At 57.3% G+C, this 16,489-nt stretch overlaps 9 protein-coding genes across 9 annotated transcripts; 5 read left to right on the top strand and 4 right to left on the bottom strand.

The window, feature by feature from the left end:
• Nucleotides 1–704: 704 nt before the first annotated feature.
• On the bottom strand, nucleotides 705–1,913 carry SLS55_002878 (uncharacterized protein; the record flags this gene model as incomplete). The annotated part of the gene is made up of 5 exons (XM_066774358.1): nucleotides 705–838; nucleotides 908–977; nucleotides 1,035–1,357; nucleotides 1,414–1,572; nucleotides 1,622–1,913. The coding sequence occupies 5 exons, from the start codon at nucleotides 1,911–1,913 to the stop codon at nucleotides 705–707; spliced, it is 978 nt and encodes a 325-aa protein (XP_066634477.1).
• A 582-nt stretch (nucleotides 1,914–2,495) lies between these two features.
• Nucleotides 2,496–2,914, top strand: SLS55_002877 (uncharacterized protein; the record flags this gene model as incomplete). The annotated part of the gene is made up of 2 exons (XM_066774357.1): nucleotides 2,496–2,509; nucleotides 2,665–2,914. 2 exons carry the CDS (start codon nucleotides 2,496–2,498, stop codon nucleotides 2,912–2,914), a joined length of 264 nt encoding a protein of 87 aa, XP_066634476.1.
• A 104-nt stretch (nucleotides 2,915–3,018) lies between these two features.
• On the top strand, nucleotides 3,019–3,919 carry SLS55_002876 (uncharacterized protein; the record flags this gene model as incomplete). The annotated part of the gene is made up of 3 exons (XM_066774356.1): nucleotides 3,019–3,027; nucleotides 3,087–3,560; nucleotides 3,596–3,919. 3 exons carry the CDS (start codon nucleotides 3,019–3,021, stop codon nucleotides 3,917–3,919), a joined length of 807 nt encoding a protein of 268 aa, XP_066634475.1.
• A 60-nt stretch (nucleotides 3,920–3,979) lies between these two features.
• On the top strand, nucleotides 3,980–4,452 carry SLS55_002875 (uncharacterized protein; the record flags this gene model as incomplete). Its single annotated transcript, XM_066774355.1, has 2 exons — nucleotides 3,980–4,061; nucleotides 4,115–4,452. 2 exons carry the CDS (start codon nucleotides 3,980–3,982, stop codon nucleotides 4,450–4,452), a joined length of 420 nt encoding a protein of 139 aa, XP_066634474.1.
• A 227-nt stretch (nucleotides 4,453–4,679) lies between these two features.
• Nucleotides 4,680–5,643, bottom strand: SLS55_002874 (uncharacterized protein; the record flags this gene model as incomplete). Its single annotated transcript, XM_066774354.1, has 4 exons — nucleotides 4,680–4,946; nucleotides 5,114–5,251; nucleotides 5,307–5,551; nucleotides 5,607–5,643. The coding sequence occupies 4 exons, from the start codon at nucleotides 5,641–5,643 to the stop codon at nucleotides 4,680–4,682; spliced, it is 687 nt and encodes a 228-aa protein (XP_066634473.1).
• Nucleotides 5,644–6,012: 369 nt separating this feature from the next.
• On the top strand, nucleotides 6,013–7,866 carry SLS55_002873 (uncharacterized protein; the record flags this gene model as incomplete). The annotated part of the gene is made up of 6 exons (XM_066774353.1): nucleotides 6,013–6,036; nucleotides 6,094–6,181; nucleotides 6,240–6,495; nucleotides 6,547–6,902; nucleotides 6,996–7,658; nucleotides 7,733–7,866. 6 exons carry the CDS (start codon nucleotides 6,013–6,015, stop codon nucleotides 7,864–7,866), a joined length of 1,521 nt encoding a protein of 506 aa, XP_066634472.1.
• A 1,184-nt stretch (nucleotides 7,867–9,050) lies between these two features.
• SLS55_002872 (uncharacterized protein) lies at nucleotides 9,051–11,344 on the top strand (the record flags this gene model as incomplete). Its single annotated transcript, XM_066774352.1, has 10 exons — nucleotides 9,051–9,313; nucleotides 9,461–9,752; nucleotides 9,803–9,897; nucleotides 9,945–10,016; nucleotides 10,068–10,092; nucleotides 10,141–10,368; nucleotides 10,428–10,559; nucleotides 10,654–10,966; nucleotides 11,072–11,258; nucleotides 11,326–11,344. The coding sequence occupies 10 exons, from the start codon at nucleotides 9,051–9,053 to the stop codon at nucleotides 11,342–11,344; spliced, it is 1,626 nt and encodes a 541-aa protein (XP_066634471.1).
• Nucleotides 11,345–12,281: 937 nt separating this feature from the next.
• On the bottom strand, nucleotides 12,282–12,720 carry HSP31 (plasma membrane heat shock protein; the record flags this gene model as incomplete). The annotated part of the gene is made up of 2 exons (XM_066774351.1): nucleotides 12,282–12,577; nucleotides 12,645–12,720. The coding sequence occupies 2 exons, from the start codon at nucleotides 12,718–12,720 to the stop codon at nucleotides 12,282–12,284; spliced, it is 372 nt and encodes a 123-aa protein (XP_066634470.1).
• Nucleotides 12,721–13,649: 929 nt separating this feature from the next.
• On the bottom strand, nucleotides 13,650–14,909 carry SLS55_002870 (uncharacterized protein; the record flags this gene model as incomplete). Its single annotated transcript, XM_066774350.1, has 3 exons — nucleotides 13,650–14,571; nucleotides 14,655–14,741; nucleotides 14,899–14,909. 3 exons carry the CDS (start codon nucleotides 14,907–14,909, stop codon nucleotides 13,650–13,652), a joined length of 1,020 nt encoding a protein of 339 aa, XP_066634469.1.
• Nucleotides 14,910–16,489: the final 1,580 nt, after the last annotated feature.

Raw genomic sequence — 16,489 nt, 5'->3', positions numbered from 1 at the left:
CGCGCCTTTGCTTCAACTGCTCAGGGTAGCATCATTTGCTGGGCACAGAAGGCCTGAGTCCTTGAGTAAGTGCCTGGAACAGTTGCCTGGCACACAGCCGACGCCGATCACTTGACACAGGCTACTCGCCAATCGGGGGACAAGGCTCGATGATCCGTCGGAAAGCAGAAGGGTTTCGATATTCATATATCGACCTAACGCGAAGCGGTGTACGAGGAAAAGGCGGCCAGAGGGAGCGGTACCGGCTGGACGGAAAGAGTAGGGTGATGTTGGAACAGAGCCGAATCATTCAACTCAGTGGCTGTCCGTGCCGCGGCGGGCCGTGTGCCCCGTGCCCCGTGGGCCGTCCCGGATTCGACCTTGCCACATTAAGATTCCCGCATTGGTCTTTTAGTGTGTGATGGATGGGCAGTGCTTCGTCACACTCTGCGCGTTTCATGACCCGACCCACAGTTGCGCTGCTTTTGTGGAGTATTATGGCGAGCCGTCTGCGCCTTTCCGCTGCCGCACGCGAGCGCCTTGGCGTTGGGTCGCTCATTGTCGTCCACGGTATAGGTCGACACCACTAGTTCTCGTCAAGATTGGAAAGCAGTTGATCCTCCTTTGGAGCGTTGATTTTCTGTCTTCGCCTTTAACCTTCTGCTGATAATAACTGATAAACCCCACTAAACGTCCACTCATGGTCGCCAAATCCGTCCAGCTCTCTAGAAGATTGCCATGGCGTTCGGAGGCGACGAGACCCCACCAGGCATATTGAGTGGGACCGACGAGACGAAAAAGGTCCACCGGTTAAGCTGCTTGCACATGGCTGCAAGTTCCTCCAGATCGAACATCTCACCTGCAGCAACAAGGATAGGAGATTGTTAGTGGACCGGCATCAACGTCGGCTAAGGGGGCCAGAACGCACCGATGGGAACGCCCCATCCCGCGAGTATGTACTCGTGCATCATTATGCCTCCTGGCTTGGGCGGGTAGACCTGAAACCGTGTGAATTCACCCGCCAAGTTACTGCACATGAGCCTGGAACGACCTACCTCCCAGCTGATTGCATCACCAGCGATGGCTGAAAAGCCAGAGTCCCAGAGCCAGCGAAGGACGTCCGTCGTGCCTTCAACGCCGGCGTGCTGCGGGCTGGTGTTTGCCGCGTACGCCTGCTTGGCTGACTCGTCCATTGTGTGTTCCCACTCTTTGGTCACGCCAATGCGCACCAGCAAGATATCACCTTTCTGGAAGGTGATGTTGCACTCCTTGGCGATCTCGAGAATCTCACTCAGCTTGATCTCATGCTGGGAGAAAGTGGTGTACTTGATACCCCTTTTCTCGGCCCAAGAGACGTAGTCGATGAGAACTCCGCGGCCTAGAGTGGTCCCGTGAGTGTTTGGACAAAGCTGACTCTTGGGATGCGTAGCAAACCTGCAATTCCCGCCCTGGCCCAGTGCTGCATCCCGATGCGATCATTCTTGGGATCTAAAATCTCTTCCTTGGTGGTGCCGCCGTAGAACACACGCTCCACGCTGCCTTCGCTTACGGGCTGGGAGAAGTGTCGGAGGCCATCCCATTGGCTACTTTGCTCTGTTGCCGCCGTCAGACTCCCTTTCATCGTAGAGTGAAGGGCACTTACGAGGGTTGAATGTATAAATGTCATCAAAAGCCACCCCGCCAAGCAGCGGCACGATATCGAGCTTGCAAGGCTGGCGATTGAAGGCTGCATACTCGAGCTTGTTGAGGTCCCAGCCGAGCGTCACCCGCCGTCCCGTCTGAATCTCAGATGCGGCAGCCTTGGCGACGCACTCTGGAGTCAGCAGCTGCAGCTTTCCCAACCCTTCATCGCGGCTTCCGGGCTTCCCAGCCCAAACGCGCTTCGGGTCCGGAAGCTGATCGAATGGGGTGTCAAGGACTGGTGCATAAGCCATGTTGCTTCAACGATTCTTTGCTCAATTCCAATTGCGACGGGACAGAGCAGCAGCTCAAGATAAAGCAAGGGTGGACCGCGGGTGAGGAGAAGCGTACAACACACCAGCGCTACGCAGACCCCGCCTGACGGCCTGAAGCCATAGCCCTGCGACGGCCCATCATTGCTCCGGGGGGGTATGCCGACAAAATATGCGCGACGGAAGACTGGGTCGTGACTATGCCGTTGATAGCAAGCCGTATGAGGATGTGCGGCGCAGGTGGAACGACAGTCGGGCGCGAAGCGAGCGCCGATGCTTGCCAGCGTCCAGACGGGGACCGACGGGGACGAGGGTTGCACGGGGCACTCCCCTCCATTGACGTCGATCCATCCCATTTCCGCAGTAGCCTGACTAACGCTAGTGTGGTGTCGCTGCATGTCGCTCGAGGGAGGTATAGCTTGGGGAGGGCTGACTTATACCCAGGTCCAGCTCTTCACGTCGGTAAGCTGTTCACTCACTCATTCTCTCTCTGAGTCGTACAAGAGATTCAGGAACCGAGGTTTGAGGAAAATCCGTCACAAGTCTCGGCTACCCGCAATCACCATGGCGAAGACCGGGTCCCATACCAGCGGCTACGGCAAGCTTGTTTTTGCCTTTATCGCGATAGGTTCGCTGGTACGGCTGACGACTCCCTGCGAGCTCCGAAAAAGCAAGCCCTGTATGCTAATCCTGTTCTTCACCAGACCTACGGTTATGCTGCGTCCATCATTAGCTCCACCATCGGTCTGCCGGGCTGGTACCTCTACTTTGACCTCCCCCAGGACGGTGAGGCTGGCTACGACACCATCACCACACCCGCAATCTCCACGGCAAATGGCCTCTTCAGCGCCGGTGGAGCGGTGGCTGCCCTCATCGCTATGTGGTCTTGCGATGCCTTTGGCCGCATCCGCAACATCCAAGTTGCCTGTCTCCTTGGAATCCTTGGAGGTGGTCTCCAAGGAGGAGCAACGAACCTAGGGTAAGTTCTGGTTGATATCGAACTACTGATGTCGAAGAGCTGACCCTCGTTTTCCATTCCAGCATCTTTCAAGCAGGTAGATTCATCATGGGAATGTGTGTTGGCGCCATGGTCACGGTTTGCCCGATGGTAAGACAGACCCACGTTTGACCAGCGACAGAGCTAATTTTTGATAGTACTTCTCCGAAATGGCTGATCCGGCGTCGCGAGGCTGGCTGGTCGGTCACCATGCCATCTTCTTGGTGTTCGGGTACATGCTTGCGGGATGGATCGGATTCGCCGTCTACTTTGCTCCCAGCGAGTTCAGCTGGCGGTTTCCACTCTGCTTCCAGATGTTGCCACCATTGATCCTGCTCGCCGGCTCGCCTTGGGTCCCGCGATCGCCGCGCTGGTTGGCATCCAAGGGTCACATGGACGAGGCCTACGAGGTTTTGCGGAAGCTGAGGATGTCGCCAGCTGACCCGAACCACCTTGCCGCGAAGGAGGAAATCTTCCAGATCAAGGAGCAACTCCGCATGGATGCCAACAAGTTGTCGGCATATGGCGGAAACCCCTGGAAGGCCGTCCTCCAGAAAAAGAGCTATCGCAAGCGCATGATCATCGGGTTCCTGACCCAGTGGGGTGCCGAGTTTGGAGGACCACTCATCATTGTAAGGCCCAATTGAGTGTTTGATGACCATGACAGGATGCTGATGCAGACGTCCAGAACAACTACGCCGTCATTCTTTACACCAACCTGGGACAGACAGGCTACATGCCACTGCTGCTTTCAGCCGTGTGGCTGACGACAGCAGGCATCATCTACAACCCGCTGGGCGCGTGGCTGCACGACAAGGTGAACTCGCGACGCAAAATGTACATGACGGGCTTTGCGGGCATCGTCGTCACGACCTCCATCCTCGCGGCCATGACGGCTGAATACGTCGGCACGACGAACGAGGCTGGCAACGCCATCGGGGTGCTGATGATGTTCCTGTACCTCGCAATGCAAGGTGAGCATAGCATTTGAGCAGGCCCAAGATCAGCAAAAGGCTTACGCCAAGGACCAGGCACCTTCTGCGACACAACCATGTACCTCTACATCTCGGAGATTTTCCCAACGGAGATCAGGTCGATCGGGATGGGGTGGTCGCTGTTTGGACAGTTCGCAGGTAAGAGATTCGTCGCTCGTGCGGGGTAAGCTGCTGACACAGGATGACTGCAGCCACCATCATCCTCTTGCAGACGGCCCCCCTTGGCTTCGCCCAGGCGGGCTGGAAGTACTACCTGGTCATCATCTGCTGGAGCGCCTTCTTCCTGCCGTGCATTTACTTCTTCTGGCCTGAGACAGCGCGGCTGTCGCTGGAGGAGATCGGCAAGAACTTCGGCGACGAGGTTGCCGTGCACCTCACCGACGCAACCGATGAGGAGAAGGCGCGCCTTGACCGCGAGCTGCAGGACGCCGATGTTGTCAAGGACAACGGCGTCGTGGTGAACAGCGAGGCCCAGGCCACCCGGGGCAGCGACAGTGTGAGCGAGCCGGAGACGCAGAAGCGGGAGTAAGACGAGGTGAAACAGGGTGTGGATGATTAGACTTCTTGCATGGCGACTGCCTCACTCGTAGGTTATTTGGCTTCACGTGCGATACATATTCGATAAGCAGAATTTAATCTCATTGGCGCGCTTGCCGAGCCTGTCACGACGCGTGCAACGACGCGTTAAATCGCGTGTACCTCTGTCAACGTCCCCTCCGTCGACGTCCAGCTCACAAATGACACCGTTGCACCGCATCAGATGGCGCGTCCTCCGTCGACGTCCAGGTTGACTCCAGTCACAAATGACGCCTCGTCGCTCGCCAGCCAGACGGCTGCGTTCGACACGTCGCGCACCTCACCCAGCCTCCCCAACGGCACCGCTGACACAATCTTCGCCTTGACGTCGTCGGTGATGGCAGTGCCCATGAACTGCTCCAACAGCCCTGTCATTGTCGCAAGCGGACAGATGGAGTTGACCCGGATCTTTTTGGGCCCGTATTCAGCTGCGAGGCCCATGGTAGCCTGCAAAAATCAGCTTTGATCCGTCCTACTGGCCAGACGTTACTCACGTTTGCAATGCACCCTTTGCTGGCGTTGTACCAACTTGAATTGCAAGTCAGCTAATAATGGATAACTTTAAATTGAAGATATACGTACACCAAGCCTGGCCTGGGACGGTGCGCCCCCACCGACGCAATGTTGACGATTGCGCCCGGAGTGCCTTGCTTCAGCACCTGCGCCGTATAGGCATTGCAGCCAAGGTAGACGCCCTTGACGTTGACTGCGAACACTCGATCGAACTCGTCCTCAGTCACCTCGTTTGTTGACTGCGATGGAACTTGTCAGCGAGTAGTCACGACTGCACTGGGACTGGCCGACGACCTTATTCTTGTATGTAGTGCCGGCATTGTTCACGAGAATGTCGACCTTTCCCCACAACTCCACGGCTCGCTGGATGGCGGCATCCCAGTCCTGCTTTTTGGAGACGTCGACATGCTGGAACGAGAGCGCCTCAGAGCGGGCTGCCACCTTCTCGCCCGCTTCGTCGTTGAGATCGCATACGAGCACCTTGGCACCCTCCTCGACGTAATGCTTCGCAATCGCCTCACCGAAGCCCGCAGCGGCTCCTAGAACAAATTTTAGCGCTGTGCATATCGGATGAAGGGTGCTTGCGCGGGATACCGGTGACGATGGCAACCTTGTTGTCGAGCCGACCCATTGTCGCTGAGAGATATTGAGGATGTGGAGTTCTCGACGCGCGGTTGGGCAACTATGAGGGGTTGTGATAGCTCCTGCTGACTGCGCCGCGGTTATCAGCGCTTCCTAGCTTGTATGCCGCCGGCTTATTAGCCTCTAAGCCGTGCATTCTGTTCCACCCCCTCGGTCCTTCGCTTGGCACCCGATTCCCCATTCCCTGAATCACTCAGTTGCCGATCGCTCCACCGTTAATTATGCATGACCTGGTGCTTGTTGCAGATCAATCCTTCCTCTCAGTCTCATACTTCTGGTCCTGTCGGCACCTCTGGCTTGCTCCTCAATTTCGGTTCCATTTTCAATCGATTCGCTATTATCCAGAACATCGTCAACAATGGCATACGAAGTCCCTTTCAAGGTAAGCCCTACCGTCTCTTCTTTATTAGTCAGACTGTCCTGGTACTAAAGCTACCAGCTTAACCGTCCCGACTTACTCGAGACCAATGCCTACGTTGGAGGCCAGTTTGTGCCTGCGCAATCCGGCTCTACCTTCGAGGTCATCGGTGAGCTGCTGAACCATCTCAGCGCCGAAGTTAGTTGGGTGCTCAACTCGTCTCGCAGATCCTGGTACAGACAAGCCGTGGGCTCGCGTCTCCAACAACGCCGCAGTCGATGTCTCCGCTACCGTCCAATCAGCCCATGATGCCTTCCTGAAATACCGGTCCATTTCCCCTCGTACCCGTGCCCAATGGTTGTACAAGTGGGATGCTCTCATCAGAGAGCACAAACAGGACATTGCAACCATCCTCGTCTACGAAACGGGAAAGCCATTGGCTGAAGCGATTGGCGAGCTTGACTATTCCCTGTCTTTCACCTGGTCAGTCGCGGTCCATCATATCCCCAGTGCAAATTCCTGACATAGATGCAGGTGGTTTGCTGGCGAAGCAGAGCGTATCCAGGGCACTGCATTTACGCCTGCACTCCCTGGTCGGCGCGTGTTGACGATTAAGCAGCCCTTAGGCGTGGCCGCCGCTCTCGTGCCCTGGAATTTCCCCATTGCCATGGTCTTGCGCAAAGCCGGTGCGGCTCTGGCTGCCGGCTGCACCATGATCGTGAAGCCATCGCCTGAAACTCCCATGTCCGCCTTGGCCGTCGCCAAGCTGGCCACCGAGGCCGGATTTCCCCCAGGCGTGCTGAACATCCTGCCGACCAGCCTCGAGAACACGCCGTCCCTGAGCGAAGCCCTCTGCCGGCACCCGCTCGTCAAGAAGATCTCCTTTACCGGTAAGCCCCCAGCCCCCCGAAGCCTCCTCATCCAAGCCAGCAACCATCATCCCAAGGCCGCGCTAGCTGACCTCCAAACCTAACAAAAAATAGGCTCCACCCGCGTCGGCAAGCTCATCGCCTCGCACTGCAGCAGCACGCTCAAAAAGCTCACGCTCGAGCTCGGCGGCAACTGCCCGGCGCTCGTCTTCGACGACGCCGACGTCGGCCGCGCCGCGGGCCAGCTGCTCGGCCTGAAGTGGCGCCACGCCGGCCAGGCCTGCGTCACCGTCAACCGCTTCCTCGTGCAGGCCGGCATCTACGACCGCTTCGTCGCCCACTTCGCCGCCGAGACGGCGCGCACCATCGCCGTCGGCCACGGCGCCAGCGCCGGCACCACCATGGGCCCCGTCACCACGCCGCGCGGCGTCGAGCGCGCGGAGCGCGTCGTCGCGGACGCCGTGGCCAAGGGCGCGAGGCTGGTGTGCGGCGGGAAGAGGGCGGCGGCCCCGGCCGCCGGGTGCGAGAAGGGGTATTTCTTCGAGCCGACGATCCTGGCGGATATGCCGCTTGAGGGCGATCAGGCGACGCTGGTCGGGTGCGAGGAGGTGTTTGCGCCCGTCGCCGCGTTTTATCGGTTCGAGACGGAGGAGGAGGCGGTAAGGTTGGCCAACGATACGCCCATGGGGTTGGCGAGCTACGCCTTCACGCAGGACGTGGATAGGCTGTGGAGGCTGTTTGAGAATTTGGAGGCCGGCATGATTGGGTTGAATACTGGTGAGCTTGCACCCTTCCGCCTTTTTTTTTTTTTTTTTTGTGTGGGCGTTTTTGCTGATGTTTGGCTTGGGTAGGCAACTCATCGGCTGCGGAGTCGCCTTTTGGCGGTATGAAGGATTCTGGGTACGGGAAGGAGTCGGGTAAGGATGTTGCTGTGAATGAGTATCTGGTCACGAAGACTGGTACTCTTACAGTCGAGGGTGTGTAGGGTGGAAGGGCGAGAGCTCGCGGAGACGAAATGTTGGGGACGATAAAGTAAGCAATGCGCATTATTCACCGATTATTGGCTTTGCGTGTGCAGTTCCCAGAATACCGTCGATACAAGGACTCACTAAATCTGGAGAGCAGTATGCATAATCCGTAGTGGTGATCGTTTCCACGACCCTGAAAGCCACTTAAAGCTGTCAGACAAGGAGCAGTGGCAAAGACAGGTGCCCTCAATCGGGCTTCAGCCTGCTGAAGGTCTTACTGACTTAATCAGTAGGCTTCAATTGGTCCCCTCTCGAAGTTCACAAGATGAGGTCTAACACCCACGAGAAAGTAGATGTCTGCGTGTCCATACAACTCCTTCGATAAGAGAAAACGTATTGGATCCGTATCCTATGACCGACAAGCTCAGATGCGCCTGCAGCGGGCAATATGATGTTGATTTCCTCCCACATTGGACTTTGCAGCCTCCGCAAGTTTTTAGTAGGTCGCCATGCGGAGGCGAGAAATTCGAAGTGTAAGGCTGGCAATGCCACCACGGCAAGAGTCAGTACTTCAGGATAAGGTATCTTTCTAACATACGAACGATAAGCCCGGTGGCCCGAACGGTGACGACAGGTATTATCACATCCCTTCTGCATTTATCTGTTCAGCAGCCCAAAGGCTTCTTGGCAACCATCGACGGCTCGCGGAAATTCGAGAAAAGCAGTCAAACAGGCAGTCTGGCCCGGCTTGGAGCACTCACTTGCGAGGGTGTTCGGACGTTGTTCTGCCGTTACCACTGGCTAAGCAGCACGCAAGGCTTGGTATCAATCACGGCATCCCCGCCAGCCCGCCGCCCGCGATTCTTGGCGCACCGAGGGCGTTCTTGGTCCAAGAACTCCAACGATGCAAACACCTTTTTGCCAACCCGCGCAAGCTTTTTGGCTACTCAGCTGCTAAGAGATATAGAGGCGCTCGGGGGCGGCGACTGCGGCAATTGCTGCAGATGGCGCGATATGGTGCAAGAGGCTCGGTGCCGGCAGGGCATTTTTTCTTCTCTTCTGCAGTCTTCTCTTGCGTTGCTTGATGCGACGCTGACCTGGTTCCTGGGAAAATCCAGTTCTTTAAAAAGATCCGGCCTGTACCCGGATTGCATGTTGTCATCGACTTCCTCCCCCGCTTCCGGTCCCCATCGCCAAAAACATGGCCGCCCCTGAGAACAAGGAGGTCACTGAGACTTCGGACGTGAAAAATGTCGCGGCCAGTGAGAGCAGAGAGGATTCTATCAGCGATGTTGAAATCCAAGGAGACTACGGGTCCGGCAGAGACCACGCTTTTTCCGATCCCAAGGTGGCGGAGTACTGGAGAGACGTCTACGAAAAGGCGCATTACGAGGGCCGCCACCGCTTCGACCCAGCTTTCACTTGGTCAGCCCAGGAAGAGATAAAGCTGAAGCGAAAGGTAGTGTCGGTTGCTAAATTGGCACAATGGAGAGGGTGCTGACAGATTTATCAGGTCGACTGGCGCATCATGGTGCTATGCTGGTTAATGTTTCTGTTCGAATACCTCGGTCCCATCTTCGATATTGTCGCTTAGGACTAACACTTTTACAGAGCATTGGACCTAAACCGAAGAAACATTAATAGAGCCATCAGCGATGATATGCTGTCAGATTTAAACATGAACACCAATGACTTCAACTACGGACAAACCATTTTCCTGGTGTCGTTTCTGGCGGCGGAGCTTCCCTCGGGTCTGGTCTCCAAGAAACTTGGTCCTGACGTATGGATTCCATTCATCATCACCTCATGGTCCATTATCTCCGCGGCCCAGGCAGGACTCAAGAGCAAGACGGGATTCTACGTTTGCCGTTGCCTCTTGGGCCTTTTGATGGGAGGATTCATCGTATGTTACACACTCTTATTCCGAAAAGCACCTATACTGACGGGACACAGCCTGACACCGTTCTTTACATCACTTACTGGTACAAGTCGAAGGAGCTTCCAATCAGACTTTCCTGGTTCTGGACAGTCCTAAGCACTTGCAATATGTGAGCCACATGAAAACTCCCACTGGTCAGTACTGACAAGAGCGCAGACTCGGCTCTCTTATGGCTGCCGGTATTCTACAGATGAGAGGATTGCAAGGCTGGGCGGGTTGGCAATGGCTGTGAGTCAGCCTTTCTAAATTTCGCAGACAGATGACTAACTGAAACCGTAGGTTCCTGATTGAAGGCTGCATCACGGTAAGTAGACCAACTCTTCTGACCCGAGTCGCATTCTAACGGGCATAGACCGTCATTGGAGTAGCCAGCTGGGCGCTCATGCCACCGGGACCCTGCCAAACAGCCGGTCGTTGGAGAGGCAAGAGCGGCTGGTTTAGCGAGCGCGAGGAGAAGATCTTGGTCAACCGCATCCTCCGCGACGACCCGTCGAAGGGGGACATGCATAACAGGCAGGGTGTCGATGCCAAGCGTCTCTGGAAGTGCATCAAGGACTACGACCTGTGGCCGCTCTACCTTGTACGCTCGCTCTCTCCGATAGCGCTTCTTACAATCACCGGAAAGCTAACGTCTAGTAGGTCGGCTTGACCGCGTACATCCCGCCCAACCCGCCGTCGAACTATCTCTCCTTCATCCTCCGCCAGATGGGCTTCAGCACCTTCCAAGCCAACCTGCTGACCATCCCCTCGCAATTCATGTTCGGCGTCAACGTAAGCATTCTCTCTCTGTCTCTCAAAACGAACCCCGGGGTGTGCGCGCGGGGCAAAGGGAAAAGAAAAAAAAAAGGACTAACAACACGCCCAGCTCCTCATCATCTCCCGCATCAGCGAATGGCTCAACGAGCGCGCCCTCGTCGCCTCGACGTCCAACATCTGGATCTTCCCGTGGCTGGTGGCGCTCGTGGCCATGGGCGGCGGCGCCAGCCAGTGGGTCCGCTACGCGCTGCTCACCGGCCTGCTCTCGTACCCCTACTGCCACGCCATCATCGTCGCGTGGAACTCGCGCAACTCCAACGCCGTGCGCACCCGCGCCGTGTCGGCCGCCCTGTACAACATGTTTGTCCAGGCCGGCAATATCGTGGGCTCCAACGTCTATCGTGAGGATGATCGGCCGCTGTGTAGGTTTCCACCCCATATTCTTCCCGGGGCGAAAGGGGCTTAATCCTCCCGCGGTGGTGGCGATATGTACGTCAAAGGCGAACGCGTTAATTGGTGTGTGACAGATCAACGCGGAAACAAAATCCTTCTCGGGATATGCAGTTTCAACATTGTGCTATTCGTTGTCGTCAAGTATTACTACGTCAGGAAGAACCAGCGCCGGGAGGAGGCTTGGGCGAAGTTGACGGGAGAGGAGAAGATCGACTACATCCACAACACGAAAGATGAGGGCGCGAAGAGGCTTGACTTCAGGTTCGCGCATTGAGACAACCCCTGCCCGAGCCGACCATGAACAATGCCCGATACTTGCTCGCATCAGCGACGAACAGCGCAAGTAGAATTAGACAAGTGCAACGCATTTTTTGGAACGCTCCCTTAACCCAATAGATTTGAATCTAATCTACCCCCAAAACCGATTACGCTTTGTTGTCGGCGCAAAAGCACACGTCAACCTCCATGCGCATGGCAGTGACGCTCAAGCCTCATCTGTGAATCTCATCGACCCAAACGCTGATAGCTCTGAGGATGCGGGTGTAAGTAGAGCCACATTTGGCGCTGGTGCCCCCGAAAAGCTCCTGGAACGAGCTTGTTGACCAACCACTTGTCGAAGTTCCGGTCGATGTAAGCAGAACCACACTTGGCGCCCACGCCTACGCAGAGCCCCCGGAACCGGAGGCGAGGAGTGGTCTCGAGGATGACGAACGTGGGTAACGTCCACGGTGCCTTCCTTCACCGCAGTCGTAGACAAGGCCGTCCCTCCCCTCCTCCCTCAACCCAACCATCCCCCTTGGCCTCCCCGATCGATCATACACTCGGCCCATCCTTCAGCAACACCACCTGCTCAAACGCCTTCACCGCCTCCTCCGCCGTCCACCTCGCACTCGCCGGATTCGCCCCCGTGACAACGCGGCCATCGGTGACGGCAAAACTCGCCCACGGCGTCGGCGGCGCGACATACGTGGCGCCCGCCGCGGCCGCCGCCTCCTCGACGGTCATCCGGCCCCACCCTTTGATCGTCTCCAGCACGCCCTTCTCCTCCTCGCCCTCCGTCGTGAAGCCGGTCACGCGCTTGCCGGCAATGACGGGCTCGTCCGTGCGCGGGTCGAGCACGCCCGGGAAGATGGCGGCCCCGTGGCACACCGCGGCGAGGATGCCGGCGTGCGGCGCGGCGTAGATGCGGGAGGCGAGGGTTTGCAGGCCGTGCGCGGTGGGGTAGTCGAGGAGGGAGGCGTGGCCGGCGGAGGCGAAGAAGATGCCGTACTGGAGGTCGACGTGTCAATTGGATTGGATACGAACGAACCCGGGGGAGGAAGGAGAAGGGAAGCGGGCGGGCGGGCGAAGCGAGCTTACGTCTTTCCAGTCCACGTCGGATGGCTTGAGCAGCTTGTCCAGCTTGCCGCGGAACTCGCTGCTGCGGTCTTCCCACACCTTGCGGTCTTCGTCCGGCAGCCAGTCGGCCTGCTGGCTCAGCCAGTCGGGCTGGTACGTCCCCGTCTCCGACACCAGGTCGACCTCGAAGCCGGCGGCTTTGAAGACGTTGAAAGGGTGCAGGGCTTCGGTGATGAAGAGGCCTGTTTTTGTTGCTCTTCTCTCAGTTTGGGAGCTTGGTGCCAAAGTGATATATGTCTCATGACGTACCGGTTTCCTTGCCGTCGGGGTAGAGAGGCGCGTGCGCCGATGTGATGGCGATTAAAGCTTTGCGGGGAGGGGCCATTGCGATCTTCTGGAGTTGAGTTGCAACCGAATTGAGACGGACTTTTTTTTTTTTCTATTATTCTATCCTGATGTAGTGGGCTTCTTATGCTTTCAAAGAGCTACCCCGCAGCTGAAGATAGCCCTGTTGAATCTGGACCGGATCTTGCGGGAGGTTTTAGTGGGGTGTATTCGAGGCGCTAATGGAAAACCAAGGAACCGGACTGCAAAATAATAAAGCTACCATCGCGTAAAAAGCGTGAATGAATGTAGTATTGGACGCTTCTGTATGTGGCCCCACTCAAATCGATTTTTTACGAGCTACTGTTACCTTGATCACGATCTGGATAGAAGCGCCAGCCTACCTGAAGTACTCCAGCGAGTGAGATCTGATGTCATTTTCTTTTCTTTCTTTTTTTTGGCATGGTCAGAAAATGAATAGAATGACGAAATCCGTATCCACGTGAATCGTCATATATACTGACGTAGCCACAAAGAGTAGTGCAGCTCTGAACCCATGCAACCCCCACGATCAGCTCCACTTTACCATCGGGGTGAAAGCGCACATCAGCGATATGGACTGGAGCTACACCGATCGATTTCAACGATCCAAATGCTGACAGCTCTAGCGCGCGTGACTAAGCACCGTCATCCCACAACGCTCGTTCCTCGCTGTGGAACACTACAGTTCATGATATATGGCCATAGCTCTTAGGGTTATCCGAGACTTGCAGTGCCCCTTCTTGGTCCTCGTTGGTCGATGAATACAAAGACGCGGTGGAGACAAGAGACCGAGTCCCCTCTTTGAATGATTAAAAGGTGAAGGTAGTTGGAAGCACTCTATTCGACTTCCACATACAGTCCGGCGCATAACACGCATTCATATAAACTTGGACTTACAAAGTAACCCGCTGTACACTTGAACGACACATAGCCCCACCGCTTGTTCCTCTACAAAAGCCCCCTCCTCTGACACTCCTCCTCGAAGCTAACAACATCCCCCGTCTGAACAACCACATCCCCAACGGCAAACTGCCTCACATCCCCACCCAGCCCCTTCCACTCGGGCCACTCCACGCCATCCAGCCCCTTCTCCGGATCCGCCGCAAACGCGACCCACGCATCCTGCATCGCGCGGCCGACCTCATCCTCAAACGCAGTACTCTCCCCCCTAAAATCGCCCGCGGTGCCAAACAGCTGCGGCAGCTCTGACGAATGGTACGCGCCATCGAACCACATGGGGCTCACATTAGTGAAATTGCCTGCGTAGTAGTAGCGATGGGTCGTCAGGCCGGCGGCGCGGCGCTCCAGCGACGTCTTGGTGGCGGGGCAGTAGAAGAACTCGTAGCCGAGGGTCGCGACCGTCGCGGCGTCGGGCCCGGCGGCGGCGTCGTACGGTGCCAGGAACGCGCCCTCGTTCTTGTTGAAGCCGACGATTGCGGGCAGCCCGCTGACGAGGTCGGCGTCGCGGATGCGCTCCGTGTAGTTGCCGAACACCCACGCGTTGTCGACGCGCGGCGCGAAGGTGATGGACGGGCTGGCGCCCGAGTCTTCGTACGCGGCGACGAATTTCTCAATCTTCCAGGCGGGCACCGAGCGCATGCAGGAAAGTTCCTCGGCGTCGCTGGTCGTGTTGCTGCCGCACCCGACCCCCTGCGCGACGAAGGTGAAGTTGGTGTGGCCCAGGTCCCAGCTGGTCAGCTGGTCGAGGTGCGCGGTGCCCGAGTCCATGATGAGCCCCTTGACGATGGGGTCGGCGGCGTGCGCGAAGTTGTAGTAGTCGACCGCGACGGCGCCCGCCGACTGGCCCCAGATGACCATCTGCTCCGGGTCGCCGCCGAAGGAGGCGATGTTGTCGCGGATCCACTCGACGCTGTGGGGCGTTTTTTGCGGTCAGTCTACGGGGCCGGGAGGGAAAGGAGAGATGAGGTTGGAAGTAAAAAGGAGAAGACTTACGCAAAGCGCTGATCCATCAGGCCCAGGTTCTGCTTGTCATCGTCCAGCGCCGCGGCGTTCGGGAAGCCGAAGATGTTGAGGCGGTAGCTACATTTCACCGTTAGCACTCACTCGCAGTCTCTAACCGCATCCTCCCAAGAACAACTAGAAAGGGACAGATGTGGAAAAGGAAGAAGAAGAAGAAGAAGCCGCCAAAACTCACTTAAACACCACAACCAAATGTCCCCCGCTCCTCTCCACCCACCGATCCGGCATCTGATACGGCACATCCGTCCCCCCGGTCGCGAACCCGCCGCCATAAAACCACACAATCACCGGTAGTAGCAACCCCTCGCCCTCGCCCTCGCCCTCCCCCTCCACCGTCTTCCCCTCCGTCGCATTCCTCGGCGCCCACACACTAACAAACAAACAATCCTCGCTCATCCCCGCGCCCCCGATCATGAACTCGGGCGCGTCCGTCCGCAGGATGCCCGGCTGCACGCTGACGTACTGCCAGCAGCTCTTGGGCAGCGTGCTCGCGTCGACGACGGTAGTTTCGGCGAGGGACGCGAACGGCTCGGGGGGTGCGAAGCGCCGGGAGCCGGTGGGCGGCGCCGCGTAGGGGATGCCGAGGTACTGGGCGACCGAGGGCGAGCGGGTGGTGTTGACGGCGCCGTGGACTACGAGGCCCGACGAGGCGAGGGTGATGACGGGGGGAGTGGTGGTGGTGGCGGTGGTGGTGTTTGTGGTGGTGGAGTTGGAGCTGTTGTTGTTGTTGATGGGCGAGGCGTTGGCGCCTAATTGCAGGGCTGTCGCCGCAATGGCGGCGGCGAGGCCGGTTAGGGCGGTGCGGGTGGTGAGGACCATTTTTGCGGTGTTTTCTTTTCTGGCTTGTTTCGCCTTTTTCTTCTCTTGGTTTTTGTTTTGTGTTGTCTGAACGATGGGAGTGTCCTCCTAACGAAAGATGGAGGAAGGCGAGACAAGGCGGAGACGTGAGCGAGAGAAGTCCACCGTGGAGAACGAGTGATGACCCTGCAGAAATCGGAACAAACCCGGCCGGGGCGAAGGCGGAGGATTTATACCCATGATGCGTAGATGGCTCCGGGCACGCGGGCGGAGCCGTGGGGAGGATGTGTGGTGAGAGAAACACGATCGACCCACGGATCCGGGCGTCGGTTGCCTTTGCAATTGGGCGGATTGAGCAGGGTTGACATCCGACGTCCTGACCAAGAAAAGCCGGCAATTGCGGCCGTGTGTCAGTTAGTGACCGACAGGAATCGTGATGGGCCCCTTATTGTCAGGCCGAGCGCTGCTGCGTTTGGGCAAATGGGCCGACACCATCCACGAGTCATCCTCGCTCTCTGAATCTTTCGAATCGCATTGAATTTCTTCGTGCTTGGCAGGGCGTGGAAAGCGACTTGTTTCTGTTTCAAGGGCCCTTCACAGCCATCCGAGCGCCTCGTACTCGCCTTATAGGGCTGTGCAGCTGTGTGGCAGCGATCAGTTGACGGCCTTCACGGTAGAAGTCGGCGTGAAGAAGACTTGCCTAGCGATGTACGCGGGGGCTTTTTTTGAGCTTCGAGTCTCCACAACGGCCCCCTGCCAGGATATCGTTCCTTGCTCCCCGCTTTTTCGTTCCTGCATTGGCGAGCGGCCCGGGACCAGTGACGCTTTGGTCTCTTCACGCGGCTACTCCCGGTCGGAAGCTCTGGGATTTGACCGTGCCGTACCGAAGGCCGCGTACTGCGGCAGAAGCGTCAAAGGGCAGAATAGCTAGCCATTAGAAGCAATTGCAAGCACCCAGGCGAAACAAAAACTAAACTGAGATGACGAGTGATGATGAAAACCGCAAAATT

The sequence above is a fragment of the Diplodia seriata genome (assembly GCF_021436955.1).
Source record: "Diplodia seriata strain FDS-637 chromosome Unknown scaffold_3, whole genome shotgun sequence".
NCBI lineage: Eukaryota > Fungi > Ascomycota > Dothideomycetes > Botryosphaeriales > Botryosphaeriaceae > Diplodia > Diplodia seriata.
Note: the sequence above shows the minus strand (reverse complement) of the source record. Positions and strands in the feature narration are given on the sequence as shown.